This window comes from Tetrao urogallus (genome assembly GCF_951394365.1).
Source record: "Tetrao urogallus genome assembly, chromosome: 15".
Lineage (NCBI taxonomy): Eukaryota > Metazoa > Chordata > Aves > Galliformes > Phasianidae > Tetrao > Tetrao urogallus.
Window position 1 is genome coordinate 6005357 of NC_136828.1, and position 20296 is coordinate 6025652.

The 20296-nt window shown below is 44.7% G+C and overlaps 2 protein-coding genes across 2 annotated transcripts in view; one reads left to right on the top strand and one right to left on the bottom strand.

The window, feature by feature from the left end:
* Positions 1–11893: 11893 nt before the first annotated feature.
* On the bottom strand, positions 11894–12175 carry DEXI (Dexi homolog; the record flags this gene model as incomplete). The annotated part of the gene is made up of 1 exon (XM_079542909.1): positions 11894–12175. The coding sequence occupies one exon, from the start codon at positions 12173–12175 to the stop codon at positions 11894–11896; it is 282 nt and encodes a 93-aa protein (XP_079399035.1).
* Positions 12176–13266: 1091 nt separating this feature from the next.
* The window catches only part of CLEC16A (C-type lectin domain containing 16A), a gene marked incomplete at both ends in the record, with an annotated part of 56566 nt that continues 49536 nt past the window's right edge, over positions 13267–20296 (top strand). The window contains 4 exons of the mRNA XM_079543155.1: positions 13267–13346; positions 17726–17854; positions 19065–19198; positions 19959–20107. Of these exons, the coding sequence (XP_079399281.1) occupies positions 13267–13346; positions 17726–17854; positions 19065–19198; positions 19959–20107 (492 nt within the window). The remainder of the gene's footprint in view (positions 13347–17725; positions 17855–19064; positions 19199–19958; positions 20108–20296) is intronic.

Here is a 20296-nt window from a genome sequence, read left to right on the forward strand (position 1 = left end):
ATCCTATGAAGGTAATGTAAATCCTGGCTCCTTGAGACAGGAGACAGATTTGGTTTTGTGGCAGATTCTCACAGGTCTCAGTGGCAGCAGGCACAGTAGCAGCATCTGTGTGTATGTGGCTACATAAAGACATGCTGGCACAGATCAATATCACAACAGATCCCCTTTTGCCCAGTCATCTTGATCCCCTCTCTTCCCTAACGCCAGCACTAGCAGACTGCAAGAGCTGTAAGAATGAACTCCATCAGGGGCTCCTGGTTCAGCCCAGTTCAGTGCCTGGCTACAGGCCTGCAACCCTCCTATCTTCAGTTGCACAAAACTAAATAGATCTGAGTTCTTCTCATGACTTCTGTACTCATTAGAGATGGTTTTGTGCTGTTTTTTAGTGAAGTAAGTCACTTCACTTCTCCTTTGTTTAGTACAAATCCACCACAGCTGTTTTTTTTTTCCTATGAGCCTGTACTGTACTCAGAGCAAACCATTCATTCCTACATTCCTCTTTGTCAGTATGTTTTGTGCAGTTTGCCCACTCCACTGGCTGCTGCTTTCACTTCATTGACTCTGCCTGCACAGCCTCAAGGATCCTTGAAATAATTACATCCTTAGCAAAGAACAGCTTGCTGATCATTTCCAGGATTGGACTTGACATCACTGGTTTGATGGAGCTGCAGCAGGCAGTTATGGGAAGTTATGATTTCATTTAGGATTTCTACTCCTTGTTCTCCACTATGTGCTTCCTCCTGCTTTTGTGGAAAAAAAAAATAATAATAATATAGAATGAATCAGTGAAATGATCTCTGCGAGGATCAAGAAGTCAGAGTCAAGTCAGACAACAGAGACTCTCCAGCTTTCTTTCAAATGACTAACATCACGCTGCAGAGTGGTTGCCAGGCTGCTTAAGCAGCTGTTCTGAATAGTCCTGCAGTTGCCTTTGGCCCCGAAGCCATGCAGGAGCACCGAAGTTTCGTATGACTCTTGCTCTCGGTGCACTCATCACCACATGCAGATTTATCTATTTTTATAGCTCTCCTCAGGCTACAGGTTTTGGAAGATTCAGATGCCATGCCAGCTTCACAGACTAGCAGAACAGAAAAGCTGTAGTGATTATTAATATTTTAAATAATTAAGCTGACAGCACAACAAAATACCAATGCTTTGTCATGTTGAAAAGTCATACCTACTTCGGAGAGAAGTCATTAAGGATCACAACACTGCTGGGAAGCCTCATAAGGGCAAAGTTTTCTCTAACTCCTTGCATCTCTCTCCACAACTGTTCTCTTGTGTTTGCAGTGCATTTTTGTGGCACAGGTTACCACATTAGTGCAGTATCTGAGCATGTGAGGGAGCACTTACCTTCATTAGCACTGAGGATTGGCAGCATCAGGAAGTCTGGATCCTGTCTCCCATCTGGAAACATCCAGCACCTACTGACCCACTGCTGTGTTTCTTTGGAGCTCGTATCTGCAGTGTTGGCAATGTTGATGGCGATTAAGCTGACGTGCTTTCATCTAATATCCTGTTTCCATTGTTTCACAGGTAACATAAAGAAGAGGGGAAGGTCTCTTCTGTGTTCTCCTGTCTTACCACTTCGAACTATCTTACCATTACGAAGCAGGAACTAAATGCCAACTTTTGTGATAGTGGCAACATGAAAAAAGTCACATTGAGCCTTCTGGGTGATGCTTGAAGTGGGTGAACGATGGAGTTCACAGTTTTAAGAGGTCATTTAAAGTGCTTTTTAAAAACTCAGTTGCGTCTCCATTGAATTGATGAACAGTTAAGTAACACGTTTCACAGAAGAACAACTGGATAATTTTCAGTATTAAAAGTGAACAGGAGTCACCAGCTTATTGACAGTAGAAAATTCTATCGATTCATCGAAGTGTACGCTACAAGCTGCTGCACCCTCAACGTCTGAAGTCATGAGAGATGAAAACTAATTGTTTCGTGGTGCCATTGATAAACACAATTAAGTCTGTTTTGATTTTGGACTATCAAAGTTGAAGTTTTCACCTGTAAGTCTGGATTAAATGGAAGTGTCTGGATCAGAAGCACAAGAACGACCAGACTGGAAAACAGTCTGAAATTGTAATGTTGTCCTTGGGAATCTAGAAGTGGCTCTTTTCTTCATGCTCATTATCAGTGCTGCCTTAAGAAAAGTACTTTTTATCAAATAATTGTCTTGTTACAGATTCCTTCAAAAAGATTGGAGGGAGAAGAGAGATGAATTAAACTGAAAAACTATCAGGGATTTTTTCTGATAATGTGACAGAAATCGAATTATATACAAACAGCTCCAGCCTAGTGCACAGAAATCTTCAGAGTGACATTGCTTAAAGGTTTTTACTCTGTCACAAATGGAAAATTTACAAGTGTGAGGTTTTTTCTGTTTTTTCGTGAAAGAATTTCACTAAACTGAAAACAAAACTGGACTTCAGAAACCAATTTTTCTTCTCATTTATATATCTGAATTGAGATTTAATTGTCACCTGCAAGTGTGAGACTAAATGCATGAGCATCTATTCTATACTTGAAAATGAAATCACTACTTTGTATTCTTGATGCGGTCTGCTTCTGCAGAGTTAAGAAGAATTAGGCAATGACGGGAAATCGCGTATTTCAAAGAATTAACATGGATCTGTGCTGCTGCCCTCAGTGCTATTTGAGCCAAATCCTGCTCCTGCTGAAAGCAATAGCAAAACAGTCTCCTCTTCTTGCACTTCAGCCCTCTAAACACAGGAAAAAATAATAATTGTACAGAGGCAATTGTCTGGACTAGCTCTCTGCATGTCTAGATACAAGCTGGCGACAGGAAAACAAAGTTGGATGGTAGAAGCTAGCATCCAGTATGCTACAGATTGAGAAGGGAGGGCTGTGTACCTCATTTTGCTAACTTGATCAGCAGCCTCCTTTAAGTCTCTTTTGCTAGGAGGCACTGACAACACTGATCAAAGATCTTTGCAAATGAGCATCTCTCAACTCACCTTCCAAATATTCTGTTACTTGGTTTGAAAACATCCCCAATTTAAACAGTTCAAAACCTCAATCTTTGTTCTTTCCAGCAATTTCTATGTTTCCACTTACATTTCTGCACCTGCAGAATCTTGACAATTTAAAGAAAGAAGGAAGGAAGGTCATCTAATTTATTGTTTCTGTTCAAAAAAGTCAGGAACCAGACCTAGCACGTGGAGGTAGTAGTGCAGGAGGGCAAGGTAAAAAACACTATGGAGAATGCGATTTTAACTAGAAAATTATATTTGCCTTCATTATCTGCTTCAGTCTTCAAGTTCTAGCCAGAGGTGTGGAAAAACCTCATTTATGTTCCCCTCTTTAAACTGCTTGAATGGGAAGCAGCTTGAGCTAAATTCAGTGTGACATTCCCATCAGCCTACAGCACTCCAGCCACGCAGAGCTACAGTGAGCAATCCTCTCGGCTTCCTTGGACCACACTTAGGATGACAAATGCCCCTGTAGGGATAAATTCTGCAACCAGGCTTCACTGTGACTGAATCTAAGAATATGCTAACTATAATGGAGGCAGCTGAATGTTACAGCACTCTGCACTGCTAAAACAGTGTTGGGTATTCTACTGTTCTCTTAGTGGGAGATGTAGGCTTTAATGTAGATTGTAAATTGTGATGCAGTATTTTGGTCATCTTTATACATCTTTTTTGAAAGTATTAATAAAAGTGAGTATTCCTTTTTACAGTAGCTTGCAGTACTCATTGAAAATCATTTGTGTTTTTCTCTCTGGGAAACTGGGAAACCGCTGCTGAACATGATGACAAGCTGAGGGTTCTCCTATTCCATGGTAATGGCAAGCAGTGTGCAAGGGAGACAGCGCAGTCCTGCTGGCAGTCAGCAGTACAGTGGTCTGGAAACGGAGAAATAATGCTTTCTGAACAGGCTGTGGGATCTTGCAAAGCCAACTGGTAAACTGTGCATCCACAGGTAGAAGTTATAAAAGTGCTGTCTGAAGCTGCCTGCTGATAACAGAAAAAAATCATAGAATCATAGAATGGCTTGGGTTGGAAGGGACCCCAAGTCCATCATCCAATCATCAAGTTCCAACCCATTTGGGGCTTTTTGCATTTACAAGTTTTTAAATTAATCAAAGGCTGGACGCTCTTGTGTAACAGAGCTCACGGAAAAGACTTCCATCGGTTGCGTGCCTTATGTGCAGAGGACAGAATTCACTGGCTACCCTGAAAAAAATCAAATCTGCATTCCAAAATATCCTTTGAGGATGAGAAGAATGCTTATCTTGTCTCTTTGTGCCCAAATTCTTTTTGTTAGACCTGAAACCTTGCTAAAAAGCTAGGGCTTGTTTTATGATGGCGATCGGATGTACTTGTAATCTGATCACTTTCCCCATCATTAAAAACTAAAGTTGAACTGCTCTGAAAAGTCAGAAATCTTGATCTTCAATTTAGAATCTCCAAGGTGAATTACTTGGTGGAAACTGTATTCCTTAATCTGTGAGTCACATAGCATAAACCCACTGCAGAGAACGATTACCAAGCAGCAGATGCTGTAGAAACCATAATGGCAAACTAAACCATGTCCTTAAAATGGCATACGTGTGACCCTGAATAATTGGTGTAAGCTATTTCTGAACAGTATTAAAGTCACAACTATACGACCAGCAGACATGCTGCCTTTGGTAGCAAAATCCAGTATTCCTCGTGTTAGTCCCAAATGGGCACACAAACACAAACTTAACAAGTCTTTAGACTTGTCTGTTCTTTACACAGGTGCCTACATGAAAATTCAGAAACATTCTTGATACATCAACTTGGTTTAGCAACTGCACTGTTATGAAAACTCAACCTTGGAAGATATGTAGTAGGACAAAACCAGCATAATAGCTTCTTTTTTTTTCCCCTATACATTTTCCTTGCAGAAGGACTTTCTGTATGCTGGCCATCTCAGTAATCAGGAACTGCTTTTAGCATGATAAGCATTTTCATGTTATTTTCTGTTCAAATGGAAAAAGAACCACTCCAACAAATGACTCCTTACTCTTTCATGGAAAAGGTCAATCTTTATTGTATTGCTTTCAGATCTGTACATAGGAACATGAACTTAATCTGCAAATTATCTTGTGTTAGATAATGAATCCACCTAACAAAAGTCAGTCTCTGATCTGTTTCAAAGCTTGCAATTTAAATAAAGTCTCTTACTAGTGCACTTCTTGTCATAATACTGCCCTGAACAGAACCCTGCGGCACTCCTGATGTGTTCCCCTGAGAAAGCACAGATGTGGAGCTATTGGCTGGTAGAGTTTTCAATGTGTGAATGCAAAACTTGCTTAAGCAGCATGTACAGTGTGTCCATTCAGGTGAAATGGTATTTATTGAAAAGTTTATCAAATCTGAGTAATATGTTGATTTTCTTTGTAAGAGAACATAGCTTATATTATTTGTTCACAGAGTCCATCCCCGAATTACCTATGGAAGCCCAGTACTGTACATGAATCACAGCAGGTAGTGCACACTCAAGAGGCAATGGTCATGAGGAAAAAGTCACAGCTGACAAGGTCTGATAACAACTCTTCTCATTGTCCCCTTGTCCTTCTTTTCACCTCTACACTTCAGAGTACAGTTTCTTTCCATAACTTGATCCATTAACCTGGTCATAATCCATTTCAGGTGTTCAATGAATCTGTTTAAAAAAGAACACATAACAAATACATAGTAACCCTCCAGACCCACACTGAACAGAGAAGTCCCTGTATGTTAGATACAGCACCATACCATCTGTTTCTTTCAAAAGTAAATCAATCAATCAATCAACTGTTTGAGGTGCTCAGGTGCTGCACTGACAGCAAAGAACTCCAGGAGGACCTCATAACACTGAGTGGGCAAAAAAGGGCAGGTGACCTTTGATGATGTAGTATAATACAATTAGAGAGAAAAAATCAAGACCTGACTATGTGACATAGGTTGGAGCTGACAACTATAGCTAGGCATCACCACCACCAACTCCCTGAGCTCAGTATCTCAGCCGTGGCACACAAAGAAGCCAAGAAAACTTTGGACATCATCAAGAAGGGCACTGAGAAGATGGTGAGTACCATAAAAGCCACTGTGTGCCTGCATCATGAGTACTATGTGCCCTTCTGGTTTCCATATCTCAGGAAGACCAAGGTGTAGCAAAGAGGGTTAGACAAGAAAGACTAAACTGCAGAGATCCAGGGGAAGGACCAGCTCGTTTCAGGTTTAAGGGGCTGGGAGAAGGAACTGGAAAGCAGCTGCTACAGGGCCAGGCAGCACCATGCCCTCTAACATCTCTAGTTCTTCCACTGGGGATGCGGAAAGCACAAAGGGAGCACTGCAGATTTTGGCCAAGTTTATGTGTGCTCCCAAATGGCATCACCTGCCACAGCTGGAGCCAGAATGCAGGCAGGGTGGTCCTGGTATGACTTGTCCCCATGTTACTCTGTGCCACTTAGTAGATGCAAAGCTGGGAGTGAGAAGCTCTTCTGTGGTCAGTGAGGTTCTTTTCTCAAATGCTTAACACTACAGTACCCTGCTAACAGCAATCATATGCTCAGTATCGTGACTCTCAAAGCAAGGGGAACAGCAGTTCTAAAAGGTTACAAATGTGATGTTATCTGAACAAACACAGTGGTAGTTCTGAGAGATGGTTGTTCTGCGTTGCAGATCAAATCCTCAGCTGACTTAAAAATAAGCACAGCAAAATGTGCTGGGCTTCCAAAGCAAAACATAAAGCTGTCCAACTTGTGTTTCAAACGTGTCTGCAGGGCTGCTAGACCAGGACAGTAATTTGTGGAGGCAGATATGATACAGTTGACCAGGATACTCAATCTTGTATTTCTATTCTGTCCTTCAAATTTTATGTGAACCTAATCCTTAACAGAAAGCAAACAAAAAAAAAAAGCCCCTAAAAATCAAAAGATAACAGATGTTTTTCAGATCTCAGAAGCAGTCATCCAACAGCCTGAACATACCTGCCAGCATTCAATAGCACAGCTGGTAGAGCACAACTTCAGCATTAGAAGAAGAAACAGTAGAAGCAGCCACGGCATTTCTGTTAATTCTATGGGTGAAGTCATTGCTCATGATGGGCTGGACCAAAGGAAATGCAGTGACCCTGCTCTGCATCCAGGCATTGTCTGCCTTGTTTCCAGCTTTCTAAAAGTATTTCAGATACTGCGGCCTATTTGGGCCACGCTGCCTGAGCGAGCCTCGGGTCCTTGTTCCTGGCCCTTCAAAGAGAAGCCTTAAGTCACTCACCTGAACTAGAGCTTTACACAGCAATGCATCATCTGGTGCATGTCATTATTATCCATTGTATCCTTGTCATATATGGCTTCCGTTAGCCCTTGCTTTTTTTATTATGGGTAGATGGACCATACAATTCTCACAGAGGAATACAGAACAGAGCATGAGGAGCCACAACCCACTTTTACATGCACTGCGACAAAGGGGAAAATTGCTGTTTAGCAGTTGGGAAACAACACCCTTGACAGGATGAAGGGAAGTTCAGCAGTGCATTCCCCATAGCAGGTCACAAAACTGATGCTTCTCAGCACCCATCTCCAGAGCAAGATGGAGTTGGTTATTCATGGCAAAAGAAAACCCTGAGCAGTGGGAACCCTACCGTGGCTTTCCATTTCCACTGATCCCATTCCACACCAACCCCCCACGAGGCCTTGAAAAGAAAGATTTTTAAACCCCTTAATGCCAGTAGATGGTGGAGTTTCTACAGATGCTTATGGAATTCTTGACAGAATGCTCAACTTCTTTAAAAAAAAAAAAAAATCTTAGAAGAAATGCATACTATTCTACATGAAGAGAATGTAGTTTGTAAATTGAATGAGTAAATTTGTGTCAGATTTCCCTCAGTAGTTTCAAGTGCCTGAAAGAGACACTGATCCTCCTGTATTCAGGTCTCAGCTGCACAACTTTGCCAGAAGTTTCCTGTTTGATTCTGTGATGATTTCAACACCTGCTAGCTCTTTTTAATGAACTCTGATCTCATACCAGGCTTGAAAAGTAGACAGGATATATATTAGAAACACTTCTTGTTCTCAGAGAACATCCCTCAAACTTTTCACCTGTTTTTTCCCAACTTTGTGGCCAGACAAAACACCCGGGCTCTATAACTGGGAAGAGAAAGACCATCTGAAAACTTCCCTGAAGAAATGGAAAGCCTCAGCCATTTCTGCGTACCACTTATATATCAGTATATAAATGAGCATCATTACGAGGGAAGAAAGACAAAGAGTTGGACGGGTCAAATATGCATCCTAAATTTCTCTAAACAAATTATTCTTCTATTTTAGGATTGCAAGTGTCATCTGAAACAAAGTGTTGTTTTGCCCATTCTCAAGAGAAAACAAACAAAAAGAATCAAACTGAATTCAACCTGCCAGGCTGTGGTTAGCAGCACTGAACAGACAGTTCATTATTCAGCCACAATTCTTTCTTCTTTCCATCTAGGACAGAACTCCTGCAAAGAACTGCTGGAATACGAGTCTGCTTACAGCAGAGCTGCCAGGTGAGTTTAAGCATTCAGCTTCTAGTAATTTTAGTAACACCTAAGAGTTCACAGCTGTGAAAATTCCAGCTGTTGCTCTTAATGCTGTCATTATTATAACTGATAACAAAATAGACAAATTATCCATCTCATGGAGTCAATAATTCACCTTTTTCTTTGGCACGGAGATTCCTACAAATAAGGGAAGAGCAGAGTGAAAAATGAGAAGGTTAAAAAAAGTAACAGATCACTCTGCTCATTATTTGTATGATTGCAAGTCAGGGAAAGTTCTAATGCATTTATGTGCATCCTGGCATGGCTGGTGGTAACATTCTTCTGATCTGCTCCTTTATGAGGCATCGCAGTTTCTGAGATGGAAGAGAAGCACAGCTGAGGTAAGCTCACAGAAGCTGCCAGTGGCAGACCCAGGCAGGAGCCCAGCATGCTTATTTCCTTCCCCACTGGACCACACTGCCTTCTGCAGACGCTGAGCCCTCAGCTCTAATTGGCACTACTTTGATAAGCTGATGAGTACAGCTATTTCTTTGACTGATTCAGGATTTACATGCTGGCAAAGAGCAGAAGTGCTGAGTCATAAGCTTTTGGGTGCTGGATTCTGCTCATCAAAGACATACGCTGTAATTCATTTTGTAAAAGAAAAAAAAGCAAAACAAAACCATAGGTAACACTTGTACAGAAAAGTTATGTAAATTGAATATTTCCAATTTGGTTTCATTATCAATTGCTCGTTATCCCTTTGATTAAAGTACTTTGTGATGAGTCACATCTGATTTTAAGGCAGTGCAAAGACAACATTCACATCACCTTATTTCAGGGGACTTGAAATATGATGAAGAATCTGGCATACCCAAGGGAAAAGGGTAGGTGCCGTGAGTCAGCTCAATCCCACTCAGCTCACACAGATGGTTTTCTCCATTTGAGAAGGACAGGAGTCTTCTTAGTTGTCTATCTTCAGCCTCTGCCACCAATTATGGTTAGAAACCTGAATGTAATTCTGCTCCTAGTGAGTTTATTCAGCTGAGGTTTTCAGAGCAAGAGAGAACACAGCTCTTCTGATCCACACGCTCCTTTCCTTTGAAATAAGCCTTTCCACATTGCGTAGAACGGCCTCTTGGGATTTCCTCCCTGTTCATGCATGCCACTCATCTCCTGCGTGGCAGGCAACACTTTTTAAATGCAAGGAGCACACCTGCAAGGCTTTACCTGAGGCTAATCACTGCTTTTTAGTTGTTCTCAGTAATCACTGGTGAGTCACATGAAGAGCACTCCTTTTATTCTTAGTGCAAAGAGCGATACTCCTACCATTTCATCCCTGCTGCTAAAGCTGAGACCGCTCTTTCTGCATCATGTGCTGAATCCTCAGCATGCCAGCTCAAAGTGAGCATTCCTGTGCCCATGGCTTCACACGGGGAGCCGGTGGTGACAAATACCACAGCACTGTGAAGAACTCCATAAGCAGGATCTGAGCACAAATCCCTCCTCGTGGTGACGTGCTGAGCCTTGGCCTGCTAGCTGAATAACCAGGCAATTTGTAGCCCGGTTGCTGAACGTATAATTAAATATATAAATAGATGAAGCACAGTAATGGTGTATGCTTTGCTCTCCGGTAATTGGAGATTTGTAATTTGGTTCTCAGTAGAAACAACAATGTAAGACAACAGCTGCCAAACGACAGGGCTGAGCAGGCTGGTGCTTACCTCTGAGCATGGTGACATCACTGCCATTTCTACACATGGAGCTGATGTTGTCTTACAGTGAGAGTAGCAAGTACTTTGAAGAGCTTCTTAACCTACTAACATAAAGGAAAATGTTAAGAAGCCCATTTACTGACATTGAATAGAATGGTGCTCATGTCCTGTGCTCTATGAAATGATGTGCTCGTGTAGTAGGAAGAATCCCCTGCGTGAACTGTGGCTGTTATTCTCCTTGGGTCTCCCTGAAAACCAGATGAATTCACTGTAACAAATCCTGGCCAGCAGAAAAGTCCTCTACCATCACATAATACAAGCATTAAAAAATGTTTATTTTCTGAATCCTTGTACTAGACGATGTTGGAGTAATAAGATCAGGAGTTTGGGGGAAGGTGTTTCTGAGGAGCAAAGGATTAGAACTTTCTGCACCAAGATTTTGCTTAAATTTCCATTAATTATTAAGAATTTCTTCCCTGGAAGGCAGGAGATACCGGTCTGAAGGATACTTACAAAGGCTTTTGATTCCTATCCCCGTATTCAAACCTCATGTGTTGTTTGCCCAACTGAAAAGGGCCGAGGACAGCCACAGAAGCAGCACAGTGTGGGCAGTTCAGCTCTGCTACAGATCTGTGCCAGCAGAAGGGATTCTAACCCAGTCGCTTGGGATGCACCAAACAGACATGCCAGCATACACAAAATGCATGTATGCTTTTATCTGTTGTAACTGCAGTGGGATTTCTCCAGAAGCAAGAGATATGTGTGTCTCCAATGCCACACACACACTTCTGTGCTCCCACGTGGTGTTGTCCAAGCCTTGCTCACCTGTGTTGGTGCTATCCATATTCATCCAACACCAATTCCCATTTCATATTTTCTAGGCTATTGACCAAAACCTGACACTATTGCTTTATACGGAACCTTAATGGAAATATTTAGAGTTTCAGTATGAAGGACTGCATTGTAGAGATGTGGTTTTGCTTTTATGGTGGTTTTTTTTCATGTGGAAGACACTAAAATAGTACCGTGACAGGCAGCACTTGTGCGATGTGTTCACCAAGGTCATCTCTGTGACCTTACAGCAGAAACTCCTACCTGCATGTTTTCAAGTGTAACTTGAAAGGCATCCTAACTGGATTTTCAAACTCACAGGCGATATTTTGCTTAAACATTCTGTTGGCAGATCTGGAAACACTTAAACTGTGAACATTTTTGTTAACATCCATTTGGCACAGAACATCCTCGCTGGAAATAGTGGTTCTCTCCCCAACTGCAGTTTAGCGTTACAAAACGCCGGATCCTTACATTTCCAACGCGGTAGCGTCACCGACAGCTACAGCGGTAACAAAACGTTTGATCAAACAGACCCTCGCACTCCGATCGCCGCGACGATCCCGGGCAAAGGCTCGCAGCACCTCCGAGCCTCGGGAAGCGCGGCTGCTGACCGCCGCAGCCCCGACGCCGCGCTGACAGCCGCAGCCGCCCGGAGAGCAGCTCGGCCCTCCCCTCGCCCCGCCGGTCCCTCCCCGCCGCTCCGAAGGCTGCGAGTCCCCGGGAGCCGCCGGCTCTCACTTACTTCTGCGGCCCCTCCGCGGCCCGGCCCGGCGGCGGCGACGCGTTCCGGGGGCGCCGCGAGGGGAGAGGCGGCGCGGGCATCCCGGCGCCGCGCCGGTACGGCGTCACTCCAAGTAGGTGTCAAATACGTCCAGCTCGCCGTCGGTCTCGTACAGCGCCGAGCCGGGGTCGGAGAGCACCCCCAGGTCCACCAGCGCCTGGTCCATGTCCTCGGGCAGGAAGACGATGCCCACGTTGAGGACGATGTACTCCATCAGGAAGGCGTAGTACAAGATCAGCACGTTGACGAAGAACAAGCCCACGTAGAACATATAGGGCAGCACCAGCAGCGCGTGAAAGGCCCAGGACTCCAACGAATCCAGCCGTGCCGATACCGCGGCGGGCATGCAGCCGGGGCGGCGGGCCGCGGCCCCCGGGGCGCAGAGCGGGGACGGAGCCGGAGCGGACCTGCGGGGAAAGGCGGCGCCGCCGAGCTGGGCGGACCGCGCGACTCCGGCTGCCGCAGCCCCGCCGCCGGCAGAAGGCGCTCCGCGGAGCACCGGCCGCCGCAGCGCCGCCGCCTCCCGGCCTCCTCCCGCCCGCGAACTCGGCGGAACGACCCCCGCGGGCGCGTTGCCGCATCGGGGCCGAGCACCTGCCCCGCGCGCTCCGCTCCGCCCCGCCGCGCCGTTCACCTCCGCGTTCCCCCCGCGCCGCTGCTGGTGGCCGCGCCTGGGGGCGGTCAGCGCGGATCGGGCCGGGTTGGGGGGGGCGTCCGTCAGCGCCTCCGCAGCGGGGCTTGGCCGTGCGGGGCTGTCCCATAGGGCTGTTCCATAGGGCTGTCCCATAGGGCTGTTCCATAGGCTGTCCCGTGGGGCTGCGGGGCTCTCTGCGGCATTCTCTCACCGCGCGCGGAAGCGAAAGTGCGACTGTAAACTTTTCTTTTTTTCTTTTTCTTTTTCTTTTCTTTTTTTTTTTACACCGGTTTGATCTCGGCTCCAGCTCCAGCTGCCCGAAGCTGCTCTCCACTCGAGGTCTGCCCTCTCCCCGCTCCGCAGCCGCCCGCCTGAGGCGACGCGCGGTGTCGGAGCCCGCACGCAGCGCCCCGTTATGGAAGGAAGCAGCCGCACCTCAGCGCCGTGCCGGCCGGTGCTGCCTTTGCTTGTTTACATTCTTCCCACCTACGGAGCTCTGAGGGCTGGCCCGCAGCACTCCTCGTCGTGCCCGGCAAGCAGCCGGCGCTGCGCTGCGCAGCTTCCCCGCAGCCCGGCACGAAGGCGCGCGCTGCCCGCGGTCTAAGCGGCAGACAGAGCGGCGCGGTGGCCGCCGGGAGCTGCAGTCCGCTCCGAGGAGCGATTCCCGGCGTGCCCCGGCCGCGCATGCGCACGGCTGCGGGTGCGCGCCGGCGGCCGTCAGCGACGTTGAGCTCCGTCCGCGGCCTGCGCCGGCCGTCCCCGCGGGGCCATGAGGCGATAAGACCCCGCCGTGCTCCGCCAGTATGTTCGGCCGCTCCCGGAGCTGGGTGGGCGGCGGGCACGGGAAGGCCGCCCGCAGCATTCACTCCTTGGACCACCTCAAGTGAGCGGGAGCCGTGAGGGGGGCGGCGGGCGGGAGCGGCGCTGCAGCTGTGGGGGCGGCGCGGGGCGGGTCAGAGCCGTGCCGGGTTGTGCTGTGCCATAGTTTGCTGTGCCAGGCTGTGCCGTGTCCTGCCATGCCATACTATGCCATTCTGTGCCGAGGGGCTGCGCTCCCGGCGCTTTCCCGCCCGTGCCCTTCATGGCGGCTTCCCCCGGCTGGGTTCCACGCGGTACCGCGGTGTTTTGTCCCGCAGTTCGGCTCCGCGTTGGGCCGTATCTGCTCGCCCCGAAACACCCCCGGGACAGACGCGCTTCCGTGAGGTGGTGCCGCGCTCGTGGCCGTGGCTTTTAATTTGTAACAACGTCGCGGGTTCGTCCTAGGAAATAGAGCATGAGAGGCGATAAGAACAAGAAATGTCGCGTTCCTTCGGGCCGGGGCTGCGGGGGGAACGCAGCGCTGCGCTGCCCTCCGTGCTGCTGGGCGCACAGCTGGTAACGCGGCTGCACGTCGCAGCATCTCCTCCGAGCGCTCCGCTGGTGGAGGTGGGTCAATGAGGTCCCTGTGACTGCTTCTCTTTCTGCTGAGCAGCAAAGGATGAGCGTGGAGAGAAGCGTTTTCTAAATGAAGTTGCTGCCAATACGCATCTCACTGAGAAACATAAAGCTGGTGGTTTTTGGTGGTTGGTCTGATTGTAAGAGCTTGAAAGGGGTCTGACAGCGCTGATCAGGGTGCACTCACACAAGATTTGGATCATGCAGTTGCAGTATCACAGTGGTCTATGGCTTCTGGTCCTTACTGAAACTAGAGAAACGTTTCAAAGCAGCAAGACTGAACTGCAGTGTGTGACAGGAAAATCAAGTGCATAAAACAAACCTGAGCGCAGTGAGTGAGGCAGCAGTACTGCAGGAAGTGATCCAGGAGGGTCAGGCTGAGCACATAGTGTGCAGCATTGCAGGCAAGAGCCATGCTCAGATACAGACACAGCAGTGTTCTCATTATGAAGGCTGGTCCTTGGGTGCTACTCAGTGCTTGAGGAGTGGTAGGTCTGCCTGGGTTTGGTATTATGCTTGCAGACAAAGCAAGGATGTTGATGCAAGTCAAAATTCAGAGAAACTGAGTTCAAGTTTAGAAGGAAAAGGTGAGAGGAATGTTTGAGGCAAGAAAAACGTAATTCTCTTGTTTCCTTGTAGCCAAAGAGCGTAGAGCAAGTGATATCCTGCTGGGTTTGCAGCAAAGAAGAATTGGGCTGTGCTGGTTATCTTTGACTTCTTACCTGAGAGCTGAAGTACATGTTTCCCTGTGAAAGCTCCAGATTGGGTTGGGTTTGTTGTGTGTGTAAGGGACTTAGCAGTCAGCCCTGGTGAGCTCACTGTGAGCTGTCTGTGTTCCTGCCTTTTCAACTCTGGCAGAATCCCATCTTGTGTTCCTCGTCAGTGAGCTGTGCAGAACTCACTGACCTTGCTGTTAAAAATTAGTTCAGTGTATAGGAAGTATATTATGGTAAGTTATGAGAGCAGAATTAACCAGGGCTGTCCCTTAGGGAATACTTTTTTTTTTTTTTTAATGTTCATAAAGTTAGAGTTCTACCAAAGTTGTAAACAATATGCCTGTTTAGTGGGAGAGTTACTGCTTTTCATCAGCAGGTGTTGGATCTGAAAGTTCTGTTTCTATTTGTTTGCATACAGTTTGAGATTTGCTTGAGCAGATTGGCTAAAGCCACATTGTGGTTGTTTGCATGTCAGTTTCCTTGCTAAGTGGCAATAGTTGTAGTTTAATCTGCTTTTCCAGTGGTGAAACAAGATTGCACAGCACAATCTCACAGCCTCTCTCACTGTCACCGCTTCTGGTGGATTTTTTGGGGCCCTTGGCACTTTCGTACCCTTTGGTTAGCAATGGCTGGGCTGTTAAGGGTGTCAGAGGAGGAGGCCTTCGCACGCTGCACGCTGGTATTGGCTGCTTGTGACAGTGGTCTGAAAAGGCCATTGCTTCGCTTGCCCTGAGCTCTGAAATTGGGCTGGAATCTGCTCGTTAGGGCTGTGTTTTTGAAGAGTTTGATTGAACGTATCCTGTGCTTTCCAGCTTTGGTGGAAGGCCTCAGAACTTAAACATGATATCATTGTTTCTAAATGCAAAGAACGTTTCCTACCTGTTGCCTTTTGTTACCTCCAGTGTATTTCTGCTTGTTGCTGCTGTGCTTGGTATTTTCATTGTTCCCTGATAACACAAAGATTTTTTTGCCATTAGAGCTGCATGCTGAGCATTTCTCCTGGCTTGGTCACATGCCCTGCCCGTAGCCCTGTGCCTGGAGGCTTCCTTCACAGCTGATTCATTTCCTGAAGCAGTGTCCATGCTATACGTTGTTTCCTCTGTGTGAACAATAAATCATCCCATAGCTCCAGGCAGCATGAAGAAGCAAATATAGTTAAATCTGTTGGTGTTTTTTTCAATTTCTGAACACTTGACTTCTTAAACTCTCATGTGTTAATGTATTTTTAAAGTAATAAATAGAAAAGCCATTGAAACTTTCTGTATCTGTGAGTTATGTGGTGTGCTATTGCCCTGAATGTGGTCTCTAAACAGAAGAGCATTCAGAATCTTATCTGTTTCGCTAAGCTGCTGGCAAAACACTTCATTCCTCTGATGCCATCATCAGCAGTGCTGTGACAATTCCTGGTGGGTTTTTGCTTCATCTCCAGTCCCCAGCAGAGCAACAGATCTGTCACGGTTCCGCTGAGGGTTTAGCATTTCAGAGCACAGACTTGGCTTATCTAAAATCAATGTGTAAAGATTGACTTTAAGTATTTCTGAGAAAGAAAATCTGCTTCTGTGCAGTATCTTTATTGTCATGGTGTGGGAAATTGCACGTCCAGTAGGAGGAACAAGCTTGTTTGCACTTTAGCTCTTTCATTCCAAGAAATGGATAACAGAGTAGTTTGGAAGTGAGGGCTGTGTTGTATCTCTGTGTGCCAGTGTGTCAGCAAACCAAAGGGTCTGTGGTGACATTATAGCAAGTAAATTAATTTGGCATAGTGTATTCCTGGCTATCAAACCAGTCTGGCTTTTTCAGAATGCTCTGCGTTCCATCCCCACAGGAGGTTCAGTAATGGTACATAAATCTTAACGTCGTTTATGCTGACCACAGCTCTGCTGCTGGATGGAACTTCATTCCCAAATTTGCAATAATGTGACTTATTGCTGCGAAATATCATCACAGTTATGAGCATTTGGCTTCAAGTAGGCAGGCTGAAGTAGCTGTAGTGTCATTACTTTCAGAATTACACTGTCAGGCTTAAACTCTCCCATTTTCACTGTGTCCCGTCCCACTGTCGGTATCCACAGCAGGAACCTTAAACTGTGATCCATACATTAGCTGCAGAGGATTTGTAGGCATTCATTGCTGTTCTGTTCTGGAGCAGCACACAACCCAGAGTTATTGCTGCAGGAGATGTTTGAGTCAACTCAACCTTGAATGGTTTCAACCTGAGCAGTTTGCACCCCTGCATTCAGAAAACAAATATTGATTTATGAGAGGAAAGATAAGCCTGTGATCCGTACGTAGTAATTGAAGCCCTTGCAGCTTTAAGGTGATGTGAAATTTCTCTAATTAGTTTACATTTTTCTTATACGATGTGTGTGTGTCAAACTCTTATGTTCTTCTTTTTTCATTATTATTATTGTATAAATGCATTTTAAAAACAACAGAGGAAGGAAGGGAGTATTTCTTGTGCTTTTGTGTACCCTCCTTTGTATGAAAAAGAGAAGTGATCTTTGGTATGTGTTATTTTGAAGAAGACAGACAGACTTGCTTGACCACGTAAAATTCAGAAACATAACACAAGCTTTTCAAACTTCATGTAGTTTTCTGCCACCTGTTGTAATCTGTACTTTTTTTTGTAGACTTCATTAGACAGCCTTCAAACCTTGACTTGTAAGATAATAAAGCTGTAATTTGCCACCTTTCTGACCAGTATTTCCGTGCTTGAGCAGGCAGAGGGTTGATTAAATATGGCCTGGATGAATGAATGGTGTGTGACAGTGCAGTCAAACTAGCTGCAGTCTGTAAAGTGTCACTGCTGCCAATAGAAGGGCTGCTTTCTAATGAGTCTCTTTCCAAAATTACTTCCCAGCACCTGCTGCTGCACACTTACCTGCTGCTTCTGTTTGCTGGTTTTTGCTCCTTGCACCCTCGACTTTAAGGTGCTTTCTAAGAAATTCCCTGAGTTGCTGTGAGAAGCACTGAGGGACAAATACTGCATAGTTCTCCTTCCTGTGTTAGCATGTGCACAAGCATTCCCAATTCACTTGGCTGATTAGGTGCCTGTACCGAGGTGCCTGTAGTAGTGGTGGGCAGTGTGTTAATTGTGCTGTTCTTCTTTTAGGTACATGTATCATGTCTTGACTAAAAACACAACAGTGACAGATCACAACCGCAATCTCCTGGTGGAAACTATCCGTTCTATAACAGAGATCCTTATATGGGGGGACCAGAATGACAGCTCAGTGTTTGAGTAAGTACCTGCAGGCAGTTCAGCTCTGGCTGTGGGGAATGATGAGTTACACAGATTCCTGGTTTTCAGAGATAAATTTTTCCAAGACAGTTTCCTACTGATGGTCGTGAAAATACCCTGTCCTGTAGTAGAGAGCTAAGCAGGATCACATTCTTGTGTCATGAAACAGAATTTGCTTCTGTTAATGGGAGCTCCAACTTCAGAGCTCCTTCTATACACTGTTTCTGACTCGCATCTTTTCACATAGGTACAAAAATCAAACCTAGTAGTGCTCAGATTTATTCACTGCCTCTGTTAAAATGAAATGATGCTCATTTGTTCATCGTAGTTTCTGTGATACTCCTAATGGATATCTTGTTCTAGCTATGATACGTAACATATATTAGATATTATTTTAATCCTTGTAAAATAGTGTGGTAGTAAAAATAACTTGAAAAGGGGTATTGATTCTTCCTATCTGTATTGTAGCTTCATGAAATTTTTCCTGACCTTCTGTACTGGAGGGAATTTTAGCAGTTTTCTCCTTCTTTTAATGCAAGTAAAAGTATAACAAGAAACAAACCAACAGAAAAATAAAAGCTGTAGGTACATATTTGTGATCACCTGCTAGGAAAGAGACCATAATTTTCCTGTTAAATTATCTTTTTGCTCCTTGTCTGCTGGGTATTTGTTTATAGCTTACAATTCTTGCTTCCTGTTTGGTTGCACACTTAATGTGGTATTAAAGATAGGCAGTTGAAAATAGTGATTTGAGGCTGATAGCAGAAACTGTGGTTTAATGAATGCAGATGGAAGACCACGGGCAGGAAAACAAAAAACAAAACACCAAAAAACTTGTGATCAGAAGTCAGATCCACAGTGTTGAAGACGAGGTGGATTAGCTTAATAGGGGTACATGAGTATTAAACAAAACAGGCTTTGTTTAGAAGCTTTTCCCTTCAAAACTGTGAGTGCAAGTTAGGGAAGTTATCTGATAGGTTGGTTATACATAAATAACATAACTCTGATGTTTTGATGTTGTTTTACTGTATAATTTGACTGTTTAAATGTTCTAGGTTTTGAGGGTTTTGAAGATAAAGCTTTGCACGATATTTTTGCATAAATGTAGATCCTGCTGTTTGTCCAATGTGCTTTGAATTATCTTTGATGTTAGTAAAATCATGTTCTTGTTAAATACAGCAAGTGACTTGATGGCACCTCTTTATTTTAGCTTCTTCTTGGAGAAGAATATGTTTGTTTTCTTCTTGAACATCTTGCGCCAGAAGTCCGGCCGTTACGTGTGTGTGCAGCTGCTGCAGACTCTGAACATCCTTTTTGAGAACATCAGTCATGAAACATCGCTGTGTAAGGGCACCTTTTGGAACTGCTCAGGATTAAATGATCAAAATCTGATTTAATACACTTTCATACAATTTAGTTCTAGTGCCCCTTCAGAACAGTCTCTATGAATTCCTAATATTCCTTCTAGTTAAACACTGTTGAAAATGTTGTAATTTGACTCTAGCTTGCCTTTTAATCTGAATTTTCATTAATGCAGTGGTTTGGTACTTCTGAAGCATTTTATATGTTTAAAGGTGTTCTTTAGGTCAGCAGATTGGTCATGGTCTGAAATGTTTGCATTGATGCTGCAGGTTATGCAGCAGAACTCTGTCATCTAATTTGTACTGGAACTGTTCTCCCTACTGGCATTCAGCCCACTGTGTTTACTTCGGTGTTTTCAGAAGCAAAGAGGAGAGAGAATTAATTATTGGTTAAAAGTGTTCTGTGACTAGCAAGAGGAGGAAGTGCATGCCTAGCATGTGAAGGCCTTTGGAAGTATATAATTTTGGGGGTGGGGGGGGAAGAATTCTGCATGTGTGTGTTACAAGTGTTATTTAGTACTGAACTAAGGAGGGATGGTATCTTCTCAATTAACAGATGTTCTTGGCAGTGAAGACACCTGCAGGGGAACAGTAAATCACTGTTTCTGCATGCAGCCATCACTTGGGTTGTTTAGTTGTTACCTTGAAGCACTGGGTAGCTTGTTGCTAGCTGGTGTGTTAAATGCAGTTACTTACATACTGATTTGTTTTGATTAATTTCTGTAATGTCTCTTATTTTTCAGACTACTTGCTATCTAATAACTATGTGAATTCTATTATTGTCCATAAGTTTGACTTTTCTGATGAGGAGATCATGGCATATTACATATCATTTTTGAAAACTCTTTCCCTGAAACTCAACAATCATACTGTGCATTTCTTTTACAACGAGGTAAGTAAGAAAAGAAGTTGCTGTATAATGATGAGAGGACTTTAATTAAAAAAAAAAAAAAAATCCTGAAGACAGTTTGGCACATTTTTTGTTTAGTCTTCTGTCTAAACTTGTCCAACTTGCTTAGAATCATCTCTGATCATAGAAAAATTGTATTCTCATTAAATATAGAAGTGACTTTGACACCTC